Source organism: Lactuca virosa, chromosome 7 (genome assembly GCF_052849685.1).
Source record: "Lactuca virosa cultivar CGN04683 chromosome 7, Lactuca_virosa_CGN04683_v6, whole genome shotgun sequence".
In the NCBI taxonomy this organism is placed as follows: Eukaryota; Viridiplantae; Streptophyta; class Magnoliopsida; order Asterales; family Asteraceae; genus Lactuca; species Lactuca virosa.
In genome coordinates, this window is record NC_136432.1 from 225,341,724 (window position 1) to 225,362,174 (window position 20,451).

Genomic DNA, 20,451 nt, shown 5'->3' on the forward strand with positions numbered 1-20,451 from the left:
TGAATCAGTTACCTTATTATATGTATAAATGATTACCATACAAAATATTTTCTGTAAATATTAGTTATATACCATTTTCAATTTATATGCATTTTAACTGTAATTTTTATATTTTATCTGATTTTGTAAACAATATGCATATATACCTTTAACCAACTTCCAAACATCTAAATCAACAAAACTTAATTCATTTGAAACCTTTTAAGATAATACATTGCACATTGTTCTTAAAATTCCAAAATTACCCTTCATGGGCCGTGCTCAGCACGGTTCTTAGAAATTCACTAGTATATATATATATATATATATATATATATATATATATATATATATATAATGTAATTTTTTCAAATGTTTAAGATATTTTATTGATATTTAAGACCATGTTTATGCATAAAGTAATTAAAATACATGAGAAATTAAAAAAAATATATCATTTTAATCATTTTAATGATTATTCATAATTTTTAATTTATAAAAAAACCCACATAACAGTTATCGGTACTCCCAAAACGTTCCCCTTCCCCTTTTGTCTGTAACACAAACGCTCAAACAAAAACCCAGACCTAGAATTTCGATTACATACACATTTCCACAACCACCATTTGATTTCTGAAAGGGTGTCAACGTTTATACATCTATATCGATGAAGGAAGATACTAATACACAACCGATTAGAAATGTGAAGCGAAGAAAAGCTTACATTAAGTAATACCCGATGTCGAACTCAGAGACTGAATAAACACAACTTTGGGTTTTGAAGAAAGCAAGATTGAAGGTAAGAGATGATCAATTGATGGTTAATCTTAGTTTTTTTAACAGAAAATAGATTATGTCGAAGAAATTTTACCTGTTTTTTTTGTTCCAGAAATGTTGTATCTGAAGATATAAGCGAAAACTGAAGTCGTTCAAAAGAATACCCTCAAATTCGTTAATAGCGGAAACACAATAAGGTAGATATGCTTTTGGTTCGATTTTTGAAATTTAAGTGTTTGTTTAAACATTTGAATTTTGAATTTGCTAAATTTTAGACAAAATCCCGTTCATGATTATTCAGGGGATCATATGAGTAAATAAGACATTTACTTTATTTGATATACCTTCTAAATTATATGAGATTTGTATATTTGTATGGTAAGGTCTTCAATTTTATGTATAATACAAATGATCTATATCTGATCCATAGCATTGTATCACACAATAACCTCTTAAAGTGGCCATATCTGTACAGGTATTAATTTTAACTATATCAATTTATACACCTTATGTTAAATCTGAGAAATAAGTCCAATATTAAAGTTTGAAACCCACACAAACACGAAGTTGTGTATACTTCAACCCTAATTTACGTCCTGTTATTATACAGGAATCATCTTAAGGTGGCCAAAGTCCAGTTCTTACTCCAACTGAAGTACTAATTGGTATCCATGGCATCGATCCTGAGAAAGATGGCATTCCCTTAAAGAAGGAATGTATTTGTATTAGTAAATATTTTATTTTTCCTTTTCGACTCCTCATTATTCAACTAAACTGCTCAATTTGTTTAATTTATGTTTTGCATAAGAAGGTTACAGATGCATGCAACAGTTGCTTACAGCAACAACAGATATTTACCCAACAAGTTCTAGCAAAAGTTTTAAACCAATTGGTATGTATTTAGGTTGACGTCGACCGGTCAACTTTGTTTTTGAAAAAAAATTAACTGAAACGTTATATTTATATGCATGTTGAGCAGACTCCTTTTCCAATGCTGTTCATGCGAACATAATCCAGACCATTGGTACATTTCCTTCCATGGTAAGTTGCAATGGGGTGTTTTGGATTTGGATACAGATATTTCATTTGAAGTAATCATGTGATGTGAATATGTGATAATTAATATAATACAGGTGGATTTTATTATGGAGATTCTATCTGACATTGTCACGAAGCAGGTGAGTATTACTATTATTATTACATATTTTTATCTACCAAAATTAATGATTTATTGTTTTCTTTAGATATGGAAGAATCTAAAGTTGTGGGTAACATTCTTGAATGTGCTCAGCTAACAAAACTTCAATCTTTCGGGGTTTTACTCAGCTAATAATAATATGATTGAAATTTTTTGTTTTTGTTTTTGTTTTTGTTTTTGTTTTTGTTTTTGTAAATATTTGATTTATGAAATGTGAATTGTGTTATTATCTTCCTCCTGCACGGCTGGATATATCATTGAATAAACAGCCTGTAATCAAGGCTCCCTTGGTTTCCTACGCGACTCAACCGGACTTAAGATCTTCACTTCCAAGGTTCTCTCTATAACCATAACAAACTAACGATGTCCATTGCACTCATTCATAACACCTTGCTTTTTTTTTCTTCCAGATCTGTTCTGGTAGTTCTTGGGATTGCACAAGATTCTCAAAGTGTAAGTCACGCGCAAAAAGCACTCAGTCTCATTCTCAAGCACAATCACAATCACAGACCGGTAAGTTTAAAATTATATATGTTTTCAGACTTCAAACCAAAATACAAATACATATGTTCAACAAACAAAGGACTATCATCATTATCCAATGTTCCATCGTGATGTTAAAAGAAACGAATTACAGTCTCAAGACAAAGACAGAAAAAAAAAAGAGAACTAAGAATGATTGAAATTACAGAAATAGATGTGGAGTTTGATGTTAAAAGAAAAAAAAATACGAAAGATTGTATTACTAACCTTTTGCAAATCGGTAGAGCATAGCAGATAAGAAAGTCAAATTTGAGGGCTAAGCAGTAGAAGATTATGTGCAATTCGATAGGTTCATATAAATATGCAGAGAGTAATGAAGCACAATAATTTTATTAATTGCAGAAAAGTATTTTACTTTGCAGATTTTATTCCTGATTTTTATGGATTTGATTAGTGAGTAATTGATTTAAATTTGAAAATCGGTAGAGGATTATGATTATGATCTACAAATAGCTGGCAGAAAAAAAAACGAAATTATAGTCAACGATTTGGGTTATTTGATTCCTGATTACAGGAGATGATAATGTCGATTTTTATGTTTTTAATTGCAAAATATATGCTATAAAACAAATAACCATAAATGTAGGATTGACCATAAATATAGGATTCATATCAGTTTTTATAGTTTTTATTTGCAGGTAATTGAAAATGTGTGAGCTGATTTATAGGAGTTGATTTATCGATTTTTTGGTGTAAAGAATGGGCGGGAATTTGAGGCATAAGAAATCCCTGGTAATGACATGTGGCAAGTTGGAGGTGCAAAAGAGTGACATGTGGCCAAGGGAAAAGAGCGGGTCAATCATCAATGGTTTTTGTTTATTTCTGAACCGGATTAAACCGGCCGAGTATTTACCCAATTGAACTAGTGACCTGGAACCGCTAAAAACCCTTGTTGAAACAAAAAATTGATAAAATCTTAATTTAGGGACATAGTTCATTTCCGTTATTGCAATTGTAAATAAAATCTCAATTTAGTTCATTCTTTGTTGAAAAAGTTTTGTATTCTGTGTAGTTTTATGTAGAAGGGTTATTGTTACTGTAGCAGCCCAACAATGTTTCGTATATTGGTTTAAATGGACCTTCATGATTTTTTTATTTTTTATTTTATTTATTTATTTATTTTTTGCATTGTAAGGGTACGAATTCATGTTTTTAAGGTTTAAAATGTCATTTTGAAAAAATTGAAGGGGTCATCCGGTAAACTTTTCCTAGTCAGCAGGGTAATATGCAAAGTCAATTATTTGATTCCCACCTCAATTGCCACGTTATAGGGCCGACAATAACCCTAAATTCAATAGCAGCCCAACAATGTTTCGTATATTGGTTTAAATGGACCTTCATGATTTTTTTATTTTTTATTTTATTTATTTATTTATTTTTTGCATTGTAAGGGTACGAATTCATGTTTTTAAGGTTTAAAATGTCATTTTGAAAAAATTGAAGGGGTCATCCGGTAAACTTTTCCTAGTCAGCAGGGTAATATGCAAAGTCAATTATTTGATTCCCACCTCAATTGCCACGTTATAGGGCCGACAATAACCCTAAATTCAATAGTGATGGCCATGAAATCAACGAAGACTCCTTCTGCTTCTCGTTTTAGAGAAAATCAATAATCACGTATGAATTGCATCACAAGAAATCGGAGGTTCAAATGAGAAAAGATAGCAGCGTCTCTTTTGATTTCAATCAACATTCTTGTGGTTCTTCACTCTGTTCTTCATGACTCGGTTTTTTGCCAGTCTTCAATCAAGGATTTATGTTGAAGTTGTGGAAGGGCGTCCCTTAGCTCTCTCTGGAAATGATAAATTATTGAAGAGTGTAGGGTAGTAAGTGTAGGCTTTTAAGCGATTCAAGACCGGAGGGCATTGGAATGTCGCCGATGTAAGGTTGAGCTTGTATAACAAAGGTGAGACCTGGACCCATCCGTTGTCTGACCTCAAAAAACTTTCCCTGCAACTTCGCCTCCCCAAAATCGATGGCTATTGCCCTCATCCCCTGGCTTATCTATTTGACCACCGATTTCCCCAAATCTTTTCGGCCAAGAGGATCACCATTTTGGGATAAACTACGCAAGCTGACTGGTCTGTCTGTGGTTTTGTCTACTAGCTTTCCTTTGATTTCTGAGTAATTATCATCCACCACATGTTTACCGGTGATTTCCGTATGGGAGATATTTTTACGTACGGTTTTTTTTGTAGTTGTTGTTGGTGCTGGTGTGTTGTCGCCTCTTGGTGGTGTTGATACCGACGACGGTTTTCTTATCGGAACTATTCTTGATGTTGAATCGTAACGGAAACATCCAAGATGATTGCGAAGGGGAGAATCTCTTAAAGGAAGAAGATGAGAATGAGAAAATTTTCAAGTCAAAGTGAGGAAATCGGAGGAGGGTTGGCAACGCTTCCATACTTCATCTTTCAATACCCACAATTCTATTTGTTGTTACACTCAAACCTCCTACACGAGAGCAGCTTACCTGCATCACCATCTGGATCGTGTTCGTGTTCGTGTTCTGTATGCTTATACCTCCGGCAGTTCCGCCATGCCCGACTGTCGTATTGGAGAATATTTAAGTAAGCAGCAGGCAGCAGCCTTCTCCACTCCTTGAATGGGAAAGTGGAAGCCACGTGTCAAAGAAATCTCCTTTCTCTTTGATTCAGAATTTTAAGAGGAAGATAAAGATTCTTGTAAATGTAACGCTCTCCTCTTATTAATTTTAAAGATGGCCTTGGTCATAAAAATGGAAGAAATACAAAAGCTCCCCCTGGTTTAGGTGGCATCACAAGTTGGGTAATGACAATGTATTCTCAGTTCTTTGATCTTGTTTCAGTTTATGAGAATACTGATGTAGAAAGGGAAGACCAGAACAAAAATCAATGTGGGTTTAAGCTTGAATATAAATGAAGGTGAAGGAGATGGAGATGGTGGTGGTGATGATGAACAAGGCATATTAAAAGAGGGGCCCACAAATTTAGTAACAAATTTACGTGGCAACGATAAGTCGTCTCACTACTGAGTCATTGTTGACTCACCTGCTTAGTTGGCAATTAACAAGGCAGTGTAACCATAAAAAATGGGTAAAGGTAGGAAATTAACAGGTAAAACACAAGTTCATACCCTTCGAAGGCAAAAAAAAAATCACGAGGGACCATTTAAACCAATATACGAAACATTGTTGGGCTATAGTGACAATAACCCTATGTAGAAATCTTAAGCATACAATACAATTTGATTTGACTTGGACCAATTCTAATCAAAGCTCAATTATAATGTCAAACAATTCATGAAGCAGTACTACTACTACTACTGATAAAGCCGATTCTCAAGATCCTATAACTTAGGAAAGTTGTTTTGTATATCCTTATTTTATTGTATTGTTGTATTATAAATTGATATCAATATACTCATCCCCAAGATACGGTGACTTTTCCAAAACCATATTATGGTATCAACCTAATTCCTTCATGGCCTCCTCTTTCTTCTTCATCTTCGCTGATCTTCATGGCCGTCGGAACTGAGTCTGTCGAGTCCCCTCTTCCTCTTGCTACAATTATTCACATGCTTACCATTAAGCTTTCTTCCTCCAACTATCTATTATGGCGAAGATCAATGTTGCCTCTTTTTGGTTATCAAAAACTTGTAGGTTATAATGATGGGTCTATCCTTGCTCCTATTGCGTTTTAGTATACTACAACATCCTATGGTACACATACAACCCTAAATACCTTGGATCTATGTTTTCACTAATTATACATGCAAATGGTTTCCAAGTGTAACACCCTGTTTATTTATTAGATAAATAAATAAATTAATGAGCAAATGGTAGCCCTAAAATATATATATATATATATATATATATATATATATATATATATATATATATATATATATATATATATATATATATATATATATATAAAAGGATGATTTCGAGGAGCTAATTGTCACAGTTTTAGAAGTCAGGGGTTAAAAGTGTGAGTCCCGGACTCAGTTTGTAAATATTTATGAAGATAAGGGATCTGTGGTAATTGTCGGGTTTAATTTGAAGAAGAATTCCAATGCCAGGGTAGAAAAGGTAAAATTTGGACTTCAATTGTAAAGGATTCAGGAGGCAGGGTTCAAATGGTAAATTTTGGATCATAGTTGAAAAGAATTATATAGAGAGGGACTAGACTTGCTATTATGGGGTGAAGTTTCAAGTTACGGGATATATAACCCCATCTAAACCCTAACCCACCTCAATGATCTACAGCCGCCATTTCTCCCCCCTTATGCCTCCCACCGCCGGCCACCACCCTATCCCCCTTGTTTCTCCGACCACCGAGCCTCCATGGCGTCTTTCTGTCGCTGCTGAAGACGGAGACCATCGTGTGATGATGTTGTTCAGTCAATAGCGAAGGGAAGCGAGTTGTAGCCGCCATCTCCGGCCGTTAGAGCCCGCTGCCGCCGCTCCTTCGCCATCGAGATACCACAACGCTGTTCCACCTTCCGACATCGCGCAGCTGGCGTCCTCGTTGGAGACCATCTCGTCGCCGGACACCATTTTGTGGCGAATGGTGCTCTTTCCCGGTCATTGGCGCCACTGCTGTGAACGCGAATATCGCTCCTGCCGCCTTTCTCCACTGTTACATCGCAAGTACCACCACCTGCCGCTAGTTCTTCTACTTCTGTCATCGCCGCCATGTTCCATCTGGTGGCTGTGAGTTGTGTGGGTGTGTGATTGTGCTTCAAGTGCGTGTTAGGTGTGTGTGGTTGTGTTTCCAATTGTATTATGTGTGTTTGGGTGTTTTGGTTAGCCGGGAATCACAGAAAAGCCACGGTGGTGGCTGCCACCATGTGCCGCCATGTATGTGTGTTTACGTTAGTTAGGGTGTGTGTGAATTTTGGTATTTCATTGTAAATTGTAAAAGAAAAGGGAATAATGAGAAAGAAACCCTAACCACCACCGTGAGGTGGTGGCTGCCGCCTCCTGCCGCCACCGGCCGCCGTGTCGGGTGGCGGTGTGCTTAGTTGTGTTGGGATTGCTAGTTTGGGATGTTTGGACAAGGGACTAAAACCCTAATGGGCCCAATGAGGCTTAATGGACATAAAAGCCCAAACATGTGATCAATGGGCTTAAGGAAACCCTAATGGGTCTAATGGACCCTAATTGACCCAAAGAGACCTTAATAGGCCCAATAAAGCTCTAAATGACCTAAAAGCCCAACAAATTAATAAATGGGCTAGTATTTGGGTTGGAAACCCTAATTAGGGTTTGGAAAACCCTAATGCCATCAAAACCCTAATTTTGGGGAATTAATCGAGACACACGGGACTTATTAATAACTTGGAATATTAAATAATAATCATTGGCAAGATTAATCTAAGCAATATTGGACTTAATGGATTAAGTCCTTAAAGGATTATGTCCTTAATGGGTTAAGTAGGAAACTTAACCCTAATCATCATTTTATGTGAAACCCTAATTTCACTTGGGTATATTATTGGGCCTTTATATTGGGCCTAAATGATTGAGATAATAATGGACCATCCAAGAGCAAGCAATTAAACTAGAATAATTTAATGGGCCTAGGGTAAGGCCCATGTAAGGGGTTTAGGCCCAATTTGGAAAATTGGGCCATAGATGGGCCATAGTTTGGGCCTTAACGATTATATGATGTTGGGCCTTAGAATGAGACCATGTATAGGCCTAGGCCCAATTTGGAAAATTGGGCCATGTGTTGGGCTTTGATTCCTAATTGACTTTGGGCCTATAGATTGGGCCTTGGGCTTGAATAAGCCAAGCTAGGGGTAATGTAGTAATTACCCAAAGAATGTACTTATGGTTATGTAGTGGGACCCAATTATTAATTGGGTGTTATTTTTATGTTGACAGTTCGGGAATCTGTCAGCCAGTAGCTGGGGTTGAGTCTGCGGGACTTCAGCAGTGTGGGATTGTGTCTACGGGACTTGAGCAGTGTGATGTGAGTTTCCTTCCAGTAGGAACGGGTCTAAGGCACCAAGGTCGGCCCGTATAGATGATACGTTAGTATTGGAGTGTGGGCAGAGCCCGTATCTCATAGTTGAGTTTGATTATGATATATGCTTGTATGATAGAATTGTTTATACTCGTTGTCTGCGTGATACTTGTATATTATGGTTTAGTAGCTGAGTGTGGGCGAGGCCCGTATCTCAGATATAGTGGAGTGTGGGCGAGGCCCGTATCTCCCAGATAGGGGAGTGTGGGCGAGGCCCGTATCTCCCAGATAGCGGAGTGTGGGCGAGGCCCGTATCTCCTAGCTGTTCATTATATGTGTATGGTATGTGGTATTATGGGGGAACTCACTAAGCTTCGTGCTTACGGTTTACAGTTTTGGTTTCAGGTACTCGTTTTCAAAGGAAAGAAGTCGGCATGATCGCAGCGCATCACACTATGTTTTCCGCACATGAGATCTTTGGGATTACACTCTGATATGGTTTTATGATAACATGTTTTGATTATTGACACTTTGGTTTGACAAGAGATATGAATATGATTGTTTTATTACTGATGGTTTTATATTATAACTTAATCAAAATGAAATTTTTGGCCTGTATTTTTGGGATGTTACAAGTTGGTATCAGAGCCTTGGTTTGAGGGATTCGGACATACTCTCGGGTGTGTCTGAACTCAAACTAAGGGCTTGGTATGAAAATTTTCAAAAGTAAAACCATTTTATATAAAGGAGTTTGAAAAGAACCTGAAAAGAGAAAAGAACTTTGAGAAGAACAAAGTGTGTGATGCGTGCAATCAGTCGAGCTCAAGTAAGTTTTCCCCAAGATACCCATACATGTTATGTTATGGTATGATATGATATGATTATGAGAATTGCATATGCTAGATTAGGGCTAAGGATCTAGGAGGATGCCTTATATGCCTATTGTATGTGCTTGTAGACTTGCATGCTAGTACTGATCAGTCAGTGATAGGATAGCCTGTTCAGGTTATGCCTGATTGTATGAGCCTTTGAATTGCATGTACAGATTCCTGATTAGAGGATAGAGTGATCTGATTGGAATATGATGGTTAGATTTTCCATTGTCTGAATCTTGCTTGCTATGTGCTTTGTGGGACTCTTAGTAATGTGAGCTAACTATTAAGTGAATATGCTAGGTCACATGGGACACAGGCCGGATAATCTCAGAGTGAGAGACTTGACCCTATTGCGCAGCTCTTGTCTGAGTCCAACCGTTCTAGGGATGGGTCTTTTACTCGAAGGATTATCTGATCTCTGTTGCATGTGGCTATATTCATGAGGTAGCTAGTTGACATTACTGGGAATCTTTCAGCAGCTGAGGACTGGGTGAGTTCGGGAAGCTAGGGAAGCCTAGGATATATTTCAGTGAGTCAGTAGTGAGGTTCAGTGAGACTTGGGTGTACCAGTTTGAGGAAGTGACTTGGAGGATTCGGGAGGATTGCTGAGAAAAGTATGGATAGGTGTGGAAGGTAGTATTGGGCCCGTACTACTGAAAGCACAGGATCCATACTCGAATCAGTAGGAGTCTTGGAGAATCTAAGAAGCTTTAGGGAAGAGTTTCTGACCCAGTTTGGGGACAGAGGATGTTCCAGTTGTTGCAGCTTAGCCATTGGCAAGCGAGCTAGTGAGCGTGACAGGGTGTCAGACCCTGAAGGATATGATTTCCAAGAGTTGCAGATGCGGGATCGATTTGGGAGCACCCTGGAAAGAGAGGTGCGTGCCAGGTGCGTATTGTAGAGGGTCCCGGGAAGAGACCCATGACTTCTGATCATCGGGTGAAAGGCCAGCAGGGCCTGAGTCAGTGCAGCGCGTACGAGAAAGTACACGAGGGAGTTTGTCACTCCAAGGGTTTAGGCTGCTACAGGGTAGCAAGATTGATCATGTCAGCTGGAGGTGACTAGGATTCCTCCAGATGTTGCGAGTATGCCATCTTTTACTGCTACTAGATGGATGTTGGGAATACGTATCGCTTTGGAATTGTGAGCAAGTTTGGATAAGTCGGATCTCGAGTCGGTTTTCTGCTAAGTGTTTGGGTTATCAAGGATCATGCATGCCGAAAAGTCCTTGATGAACCCAAAGAGGGACGCATCTTGCGGAGTGGGTTCCGCGCATACCGTTATCATTTTGGATCTTTGTCGGGATCTATGCAGGAGTATTATTTAGAGGATACTCGATCAGGGTTGGAGTGATTGTTCTCCAATGAAGTCAGCGTTCAGAGGTTCTATCATTGTTCAAGTATTGTCGATAATTGTTTATGGATGAACTTTGGAGTTCAAGGCACTACCGTTGCTAGGACAGAACTGGTGACAGGAAGAGGGTAGTGTCAGTCGCGGGTGTTAGATGCATAAGTGGTTGGTCATCGCATGTTCAAGAGAATTGTATTTTCGCATGGGCTGTGTTCGGTTAGAGTTCAGTGGTACTGCAAGATTGGAAGTGGGAACGAGGATTCGTCAGCCAGAGTGAAGATTGAAACCTTCAATTGACAGCATGGGAGATGGATTGAGGTGTCAGATTGGACCAGATTTCAAGAGTAATCATCGAGATTTCCGAGGATGGGAGATCTCAAGGTTTAATCGGTGATTAAACGCTAGCATTGGCAGGCACAGGTTGTCATCAGTGGGATATTAGAAAGCGAGGAGGATTGGGAATCCTTCAATTCTCATGTAATGTGAAGACTTAGTCGAATCTAAGTGGGGGAGAGACTTTTTATAAAGTTCTCCAACTGTGAGTTTTGGTTGCGCGAGGTGCAATCTCTTGGGCACCTTGTCAACCAGAAGGGTATTCTGGTTGATCCGGCCAAGATAGGGGCCTTGAGGCAGCGGGAGATTCCGAGGTCTCCAACCGAGATTCGGGGTTTCCTGGGTCTAGCGGGTTATCACTGGAGATTTATGCGGGACTTCTCCGAGATTGCAGTTCCTTTGACCCGACTGACCAAGAAGTCGGTGGCCTTTCGCTGGGGGCCTGAGCAGCAGGCAGCCTTAAAGACTCTCAGACAACGGTTGTGCGAGACACTTATTCTCACCATGCCAGAGGGTGTAGATGATTTCGTGGGTTACGGTGACGCTTTGATCATGGGCATGGGTGCGGTACTGATACAGTGGGGTCACGTGATAGCAGGTTTCGGGAACCAGGTTAAAGTTTCGGTTAGGATTCAAGCTCAGTTGTGTGTTAGGTCGAGTGCGTGTTCGACCGGTATGGAAAGTGTTGTAAGACTACGGGGGTAGCCGTAGCATTCACTAGCGATCAGATAGTATGGGAAGTGTTGTAAGACTACGGGGTTAGCCGTAGCATTCACTAGCAGTCAGATAGTATGGAAAGTGTTGTAAGACTACGGGGGTAGACGTAGCATTCACTAGCAGTCAGATAGTATGGAAAGTGTTGTAAGACTACGGGGGTAGCCGTAGCATTCACTAGTGGCCAATTAGCATGGGAAGTGTTGTAAGACTGCGGGTGTAGCTGTAGCATTCACTAGCGGTCAGATAGTGATAGAGTGTTGTGAGACCGCGGGTGTAGCCGCAGCATTCACTAGGTTAGTAGATAGTGTGAGCGTGTTGTAGGGACGCAGAAGGAACAGTAGTACCCACCAGTTCAGGTGTAGCAGTAAGGATAAGGAAATCCACGGATTGGATTTCGGAATTACCCAGATGGATTAGATCTGGATGAGCCAGTGATAGGACTGTAGGAGCGCCACTACAGTTATGGGATCAGGAAAGCAATGGACTGTATAAGATTGCGTGTGAGATAAGGCTACCATTGGTCAGGTAGCAATCACTTTCAGCCTTGGATTTGATGATGACAGGATTCGACGTATGGACCCGATCAGTTAGATCAGGAGGTTGTTAGAACCACAGTGGCATGATAACTAGTCGCAACTAGTCCCAGAGAAGGATTTCGTTCCAAGGCCGTGTAAGGCGACTAAGTGGGGGTCCTTTGGCTCCGCAGCCGGGCCGGAACCCGATATTTCAGGTGATTGGCGAGCGAATTGAGACCCAGGAGGTCTCGGTAGCTTGTGGGAAGCAGCCATGTGGCAACATACTGCTTCAGGCAGTTCAGTGTTCGGGCAGTTTCAGCGTCTGGGCGGTATTAGTATTTGTGTTTGGGGTTGCAAGTTTGGACGGAATAACAGATTGTTTGGGGTTGCCAAGTCACTCGCAGCGGAATTAGTTGAGCTTTGGCTGAGTCTAAGTGTTATTGAAGGATAATTGGGTATGTGACCCTGTTTTATAGTGGGAACCGCGAGTGATCAGAAGTTGAGTACTCAGTTGTGAGATAAATGGATTGGATTCAACGATAGTGATTCTGTATGAGTGGTCTGTCAGGGAATCATACTATCTCAAGGCAGCAGATGTCAGACGAAGAGGATGTGATCTTGTGGTAAGGAATTCGTTCACCGGCGGATTTTAGGGCTTTATGAGGATTGGTCATGGCTACCCTGGTGTGATGATGTTGTTCAGTCAATGGCGAAGGGAAGCGAGTTGCAGCCGCTATCTCCGGCCGTTAGAGCCCGCTGCCGCCGCTCCTTCGCCATCGAGATACCACGACGCTGTTCCACCTTCCGACATCGCGCAGCTGGCGTCCTCGTTGGAGACCATCTCGTCGCCGGACACCATTTTGTGGCGACTGGCGCTCTTTCCCAGTCATTGGCGCCACTGCCGTGAACGCGAATATCGTTCTTGCCGCCTTTCTCCACTGTTACATCGCAAGTACCACCACCTGCCGCTAGTTCTTCTACTTCTGTCGTCGCCGCCATGTGCCATCTGGTGGCTGTGAGTTGTGTGGGTGTATGTGATTGTGCTTCAAGTGCGTGTTAGGTGTGTGTGGTTGTGTTTCCAATTGTATTATGTGTGTTTGGGTGTTTTGGTTAGCCGGGATTCACAGAAAAGCCACTGCCACCATGTGCCGCCATGTATGTGTGTTTACGTTAGTTAGGGTGTGTGTGAATTTTGGTATTTCATTGTAAATTGTAAAAGAAAAGGGAATAATGAGAAAGAAACCCTAACCACCACCGTGAGGTGGTGGCTGCCGCCTCCTGCCGCCACCGGCCGCCGTGTCGGGTGGCGGTGTGCTTAGTTGTGTTGGGATTGCTAGTTTGGGATGTTTGGACAAGGGACTAAAACCCTAATGGGCCCAATGAGGCTTAATGGACATAAAAGCCCAAACATGTGATCAATGGGCTTAAGGAAACCCTAATGGGTCTAATGGACCCTAATTGACCCAAAGAGACCTTAATAGGCCCAATAAAGCTCTAAATGACCTAAAAGCCCAACAAATTAATAAATGGGCTAGTATTTGGGTTGGAAACCCTAATTAGGGTTTGGAAAACCCTAATGCCATCAAAACCCTAATTTTGGGGAATTAATCGAGACACACGGGACTTATTAATAACTTGGAATATTAAATAATAATCATTGGCAAGATTAATCTAAGCAATATTGGACTTAATGGATTAAGTCCTTAAAGGATTATGTCCTTAATGGGTTAAGTAGGAAACTTAACCCTAATCATCATTTTATGTGAAACCCTAATTTCACTTGGGTATATTATTGGGCCTTTATATTGGGCCTAAATGATTGAGATAATAATGGACCATCCAAGAGCAAGCAATTAAACTAGAATAATTTAATGGGCCTAGGGTAAGGCCCATGTAAGGGGTTTAGGCCCAATTTGGAAAATTGGGCCATAGATGGGCCATAGTTTGGGCCTTAACGATTATATGATGTTGGGCCTTAGAATGAGACCATGTATAGGCCTAGGCCCAATTTGGAAAATTGGGCCATGTGTTGGGCTTTGATTCCTAATTGACTTTGGGCCTATAGATTGGGCCTTGGGCTTGAATAAGCCAAGCTAGGGGTAATGTAGTAATTACCCAAAGAATGTACTTATGGTTATGTAGTGGGACCCAATTATTAATTGGGTGTTATTTTGGTGTTGACAGTGCGGAAATCTGTCAGCCAGCAGCTGCGGTTGAGTCTGCGGGACTTTAGCAATGTGGGATTGTGTCTACGGGACTTGAGCAGTGTGAGGTGAGTTTCCTTCCAGTAGGAACGGGTCTAAGGCACCAAGGCCGGCCCGTATAGATGATACGTTAGTATTGGAGTGTGGGCAGAGCCCGTATCTCATAGTTGAGTTTGATTATGATATATGCTTGTATGATAGAATTGTTTATACTCGTTGTCTGCGTGATACTTGTATATTATGGTTTAGTAGCTGAGTGTGGGCGAGGCCCGTATCTCAGAGATAGTGGAGTGTGGGCGAGGCCCGTATCTCCCAGATAGTGGAGTGTGGGCGAGGCCCGTATCTCCCAGATAGGGGAGTGTGGGCGAGGCCCGTATCTCCCAGATAGGGGAGTGTGGGCGAGGCCCGTATCTCCCAGATAGCGGAGTGTGGGCGAGGCCCGTATCTCCATGAGTGTGGGCGAGGCCCGTATCTCATAGCTGTTCATTATATGTGTATGGTATGTGGTATTATGGGGGAACTCACTAAGCTTCGTGCTTACGGTTTACAGTTTTGGTTTCAGGTACTCGTTTTCAAAGGAAAGGAGCCGGCATGATCGCAACGCATCACACTATGTTTTCCGCACATGAGATCTTTGGGATTACACTCTGATATGGTTTTATGATAACATGTTTTGATTATTGACACTTTGGTTTGACAAGAGATATGAATATGATTGTTTTATTACTGATGGTTTTATATTATAACTTAATCAAAATGAAATTTTTGGCCTGTATTTTTGGGATGTTACACCAAGGCATTAAACCTATAACTAGCATACATTTGACATAAACCATATAAGATATTAGTTAGGATAACATACCTTTTGATGGAGCTTGAAGTCTTGGTGTATTTGGTCTTAAAAAGCTTAGCCCCAATAGTGTGGAAGCCTCAAATGAAGTCACAACACATCATGGACAAAGGTAGAACTTGAGAGAGAATTCCATGCACCCAAAAACACCCATGAACTCCAAGAATGACTCAAGTGGCGTTTTTGAGGCTAAGAGCATGTATTTATATGTGTGGATTCCAAGGGTCATGGGTATAACCCAAATCCATACCCATGGGTTTTATGATCCATGGTTCATGTGGCCCAACTCGTTATGTATCCATACATAAACTTGGTCCAACATGGATCATAAGCCCAACACATATAAATATAACTAATTATCATAATTAGTCCCCATAGATTTAATTAGTCTCTTTTGATCACTAAATTAATTCCAAATTAATTCTTGATCAATACTAATTAAAACATATGATTTCATATTAATATATTATAACTTATAATATATTAATAAACCATAAATTACCTTCTCTCAAAAGTCCATCCTAACAAATTTGTCCTGATGGTATGCAACCCAAATGGACCATGCTACACTCGGGTCGAGTACATACCAGTAATAGTTATGGGCTTAGACATCTAATCCAACAGTCTCCCACTTGGATAAGTCTAAAACTATTATTGCAAGTACGACTTCATAACTCGACTAGCAATCGTAGCTCTTAAAGCCGTTGTCGAACTCTGAACAAATCAATGACGCGTCCATTAGATAAGGGATCATATATTCCTCCATTCTAGATATCATATGGACTGAGACATGGATTATAATCATTCTCTCTGTCCATTTGTTGTTTCCCGATTTCCGATTTATGACGACTGACTAATTGAACAAATCAAATCAGTCCTGGCTTGGCCAAGCACTCACAAGTGTCATCATTAAATCATCGAGGGGCCCACAGATATCGCTTTTATCCCTTTAAGGGTAAAAGGAATGGATAAACTTCGACTCATATGGCTTGTTCTACTACTTGTTGAATCATACACAAAGGCACGTTTTATAACATCGAGTTACCAATGCGTTTTCGTGCAATCAATGTATAACCAACTCATAGTAACAACTCATATCTCTAGGTTTGAAGAATATAGGATATTATCGTCTCATGATCACTCGTGATAAAATCCATGAAGTTATTCAAATGAGCGTGGGTTGAATCCAATACTCAGAACTTATGAGTACTCATGAGTGTTGTAGCAACTCTTGCCATGTCCAACATCTTAGACATCTACAAGCCAACTAATGACAGTCTTGATTTAATACCTACTTCCAATGTATTAACGATTGTGGATGGTTTGAATAACTTAGTCATTCAGGAAGAATGACCTAGTTATTATGTAAGTCAAAACATGCAAAGTGAAACATAAGAATAATACTAATCCTATATGGCCCCAACACTTTGAGAGTAAATAAAACACCTTTTATCTAAGCACCATATTGATTACTCATTATTCAATGTTTCGATTTTATCAACTTTATACTTGAATTTAAAAAACACTAGTTATCCCATGCTCCAAGCATGTACACTATGTTTTTCTAAACACCAGTAATGCCATACACAAAGTATGCACACTATGTTTGTTTACGATCCTTACTTTGTGAAATAGATCGATTGAACATAATTCCAATGATTCTCATTTCACACTCCTAAATCCTTATCGAAAAATGTAGGAATTCCAAATTCCTACCATTTACCGAAATCTGTTAGATTTTAAACTTATATGCACTGATCCTTTATAATGATTATGCACAAAGTCACAAAGACTTGTCACCATACATTACAGAGTATTCCAATGGAGATCAACTCCATGGAAACGAAGTCTCATATTCAAAGTACATTGCTTTGAACATCCTTCTTGCATTAAGTTTTCTAATCTTACACAGATTGAATAACTTCCACCTATGAGAATATTTCCATATTCCCATTTTGACTATCACTTATGAACAAGAGTTGCCTCTTTGCAGAATATGTCAATATGGTCCTTCCAAAATTAACACTATACTTCCAACTGTCCCTGAGCAACCAATCTTTAGTAAACCTTAGAGTATGACTCTAAGATTTGATTTTGGAACGAAGTACGATTTATCTTTTGATTTAAACATTTCAACAATTCATGATTCCTCTCCTTAGTCAAACAAATACACTAAGGTGTCCTTAGAGAATCAATTGTGATATGGTTTCATAATCACTAAGATAGTCATAAAAGAAGATACTCAAGTACTCTCCCATCTCTTCAGATTAGAGAAACTTTTATCGTTCTGCCTTATTTGATTCTTCTCATCCGTTTTGCCATACATTGAAACTTTTCCAATGTTTCAGAATTACACTTAAACTTGTAAGCATAACCATATTTACTAAACTTTAGTAAATCATAACGAATAATCGTATTGACCTTTGTGGTGAACCTGATCAGCGCACAACCAAGTGTACCCAATCCTTTAGTCCTTCACTCGACTCACACATACATGTGAACAAGGTCTTAGTCTTAATTTCCCAAAGATGAAAATTCTCATTCATCATACAATACAACTTGCATGATTCCAAGTTTCTATCCAACTGAAACTTGGGTGATGAGAATCTTTCCTTATTTGGTAAATTATGACAGTACAATAAATGAAAGAATCAAATTTTATTTTCCAATATTGCTTTCAATGGAAACATATAAACAACAATTTTTCACAAATGTCATTGTAAGGATACTTAAAATAAATAAATCAAAACTTTTTTTTATTTTAAAAATTGCAGAAAAATCTTATCCTTACAATGCAAATACATATGAAAACTATGTTGATATCTATTCCTAAGCAATCTATCGTAACTCTTAAGCAGTTGCTCAAAATTCTGATCACCGAACCATTTTCGCGATCAGAATCAACATACTCTTTCTTTAAGCGTCCTTTGATTTTCTAAAACATCAAAATGTAATTAGATTTACATTATGTATTAAGAATCTCCAAAATATACTTAATAGAGTTAGATAATGGACTTTACCTGAAGTAGAGTCAAACTTTTGACTTTACCAGATCTTTCAAGTAAATCTGGCAGCTTCGCAACCAATGACCCTTCTTTTGGCAAAAGAAACATGTGGACTCTTTGGAAATGGTACATGAGACTATCTCAGACTTATCCTTTCTCTTTACCATTAGGTCAAATGACTTGACCATGGCCGATCCCTTTCCATTGGGAAGAGAAAGCTTTTCTGGACTTCTAATGTTACCATTGTCAATGTCCATGGAAGTTTGGGAAGATGATCTTCCAATCAAATTTTGCTTTACCAGTGCCCCAAATCATTGCTGATTTAGCAACATCAAGCAAATAGGTAAGATCATTAAGGGTCATGTCTTGATCTGTCATCCGGGTGTGACTGAAGAACCAAGTCAACAGCCAGCTACCTCAAGACTTCAATACCCGACTCTCCCGGCTTGCCAATAGGGATTGAGTGACCTTGAACTCTTCAAGTATTTAAACTTGTGGGATAGGGAGAATAATTGGAGGAGGTGGAGGAAGTGAAGCATGATTTCCAGTTCCATTAATGCACAACAAAGGGATTAATCTTTCACCTTGATTGCCATGTGGGATATCATCTTCAATAGGAAAGCTTATTCCTAAAGATGTGGGAAGACCATAGTTGTCTTAAATAGACATCTATAATGGGAGAAATTCAAGTTTAGTTGATTTAAAGTCCTTAATATAACACCCAATATGAAATATTAAGGCTAGGATCCAACAACCTATTTATAACCGGAAGAGGGATGCCATAATCCAAGCTATAAAATAGTTGAAGGTAGGTAATGACGATTTACCAATTTCCACCATGAAAACAAAATATAATTAAAGTTTTAATTGGATTTGAAACTCCTAGATCTTTTGAGATACATTGAACTTTCAATGGCATGTTTAAATCTCGATTGTGCCCTCTCAAGTTTGTGACTGTGATGCCGAGGATCACAAACAAGGTGTGAATAACCATGCAAATTGACTTGGTACCCTCAACTTTATCACCTAATTGATGTGCCGGTTAACCACACACGCTCCACCAATCTATGATAAACTTAAGTTACCCTTCGCCACACATTGTCAGTCCCATGTTAGTGTGCCGGTTAACTACACACGCTCCACTAACAACTTAACAAAGGTGCAAAGTGTAATTTCATGGGTTAGCATCATTTCATATTTTCCTAAGTAACTAAGATTGGGAATTTATAAGTGTTTAGTTACCTAGTATTTATCATTATACTTTTAATGAAGGGAGAATTATAGTCTTTATCCTACCCGTTCGGCTAATGACCCTCCACCAGTCAAGGAAGCGGTGGGTGAGAGTGGACACTCATTAAACTGCCATTTTATACATAGTAACCTTATACCCCCCTTATAGACCGGCTTCGTGAATGAGGCCTACTAATGGTAAGATTGACTTTATCATATACATATCTATATAATTAAAATTATAATAATAGTATAAGGGTTGAATTTTAAACTTTTAAAATTCTAGGGCTTGATTTGGAATTAAAGCATTCATAAGTAAATCTTTACAAATTCCAAAACTTGAGGGCAAGTTTTGAAACTATTCAAAAATCTTTGATTTTCATAACTTATGAGTTTAATTAAAGTTTTAGAGACTTAAATGAAGAGACTCTTGAACATCCATAACTTGAGGACAAGTTATGGAGTTCATAAAAACTATTTATGAGAAAAAGACTCTTCAGATTGTAACCTATGGCATTATTTATGAGTTTTAAGAATCATAAATGTGTCTTTTCATATAACTTGAGGACAAGTTACAAAAAGACATTTTATGAACAATTTGTAGATTAATTTGGATTGAAAACAACTAACACAAAGTTTTTTCATTAATCTAAATTAACTCATAAAACAAGGTAACACAAAAAAACTTTTGATAATCCATAACTTATTGAAGTTTCAAAACTCTTAAGATCATAACTTTTAAAAATACTTTTGCGTTCCAAAATTTTATGACAAAATTTGTAACTCCTTAAAAAATTTAGATCAAACTTTTAAAACAAATAAAATAATCATATCATTCTATCTTTTAATAAATTGACCTAATTCAACTCTTGTAGTAAAATGACTCAAATTTTACAAATAATTAGTTTTCCATAAAATCAA

At 38.8% G+C, this 20,451-nt stretch overlaps 1 protein-coding gene across 3 annotated transcripts; it reads left to right on the forward strand.

Moving 5' to 3' along the window:
- The first annotated feature begins 496 nt into the window (after positions 1-496).
- LOC145126060 (uncharacterized) lies at positions 497-3,592 on the forward strand. Of its 3 annotated transcripts, none has more exons than XM_079061458.1 (8): positions 497-778; positions 869-953; positions 1,367-1,648; positions 1,736-1,797; positions 1,890-1,934; positions 2,224-2,288; positions 2,365-2,467; positions 3,123-3,592. In XM_079061458.1, the coding sequence occupies exons 3-8, from the start codon at positions 1,579-1,581 to the stop codon at positions 3,141-3,143; spliced, it is 366 nt and encodes a 121-aa protein (XP_078917584.1). In that variant the 5' UTR covers positions 497-778; positions 869-953; positions 1,367-1,578; the 3' UTR covers positions 3,144-3,592. The 3 variants fall into 3 exon arrangements, with proteins under 3 accessions (XP_078917584.1, XP_078917585.1, XP_078917583.1); XM_079061459.1 differs by having other exon boundaries at positions 3,136-3,592; XM_079061457.1 differs by having other exon boundaries at positions 3,166-3,592.
- The last annotated feature ends 16,859 nt before the right edge of the window (positions 3,593-20,451 follow it).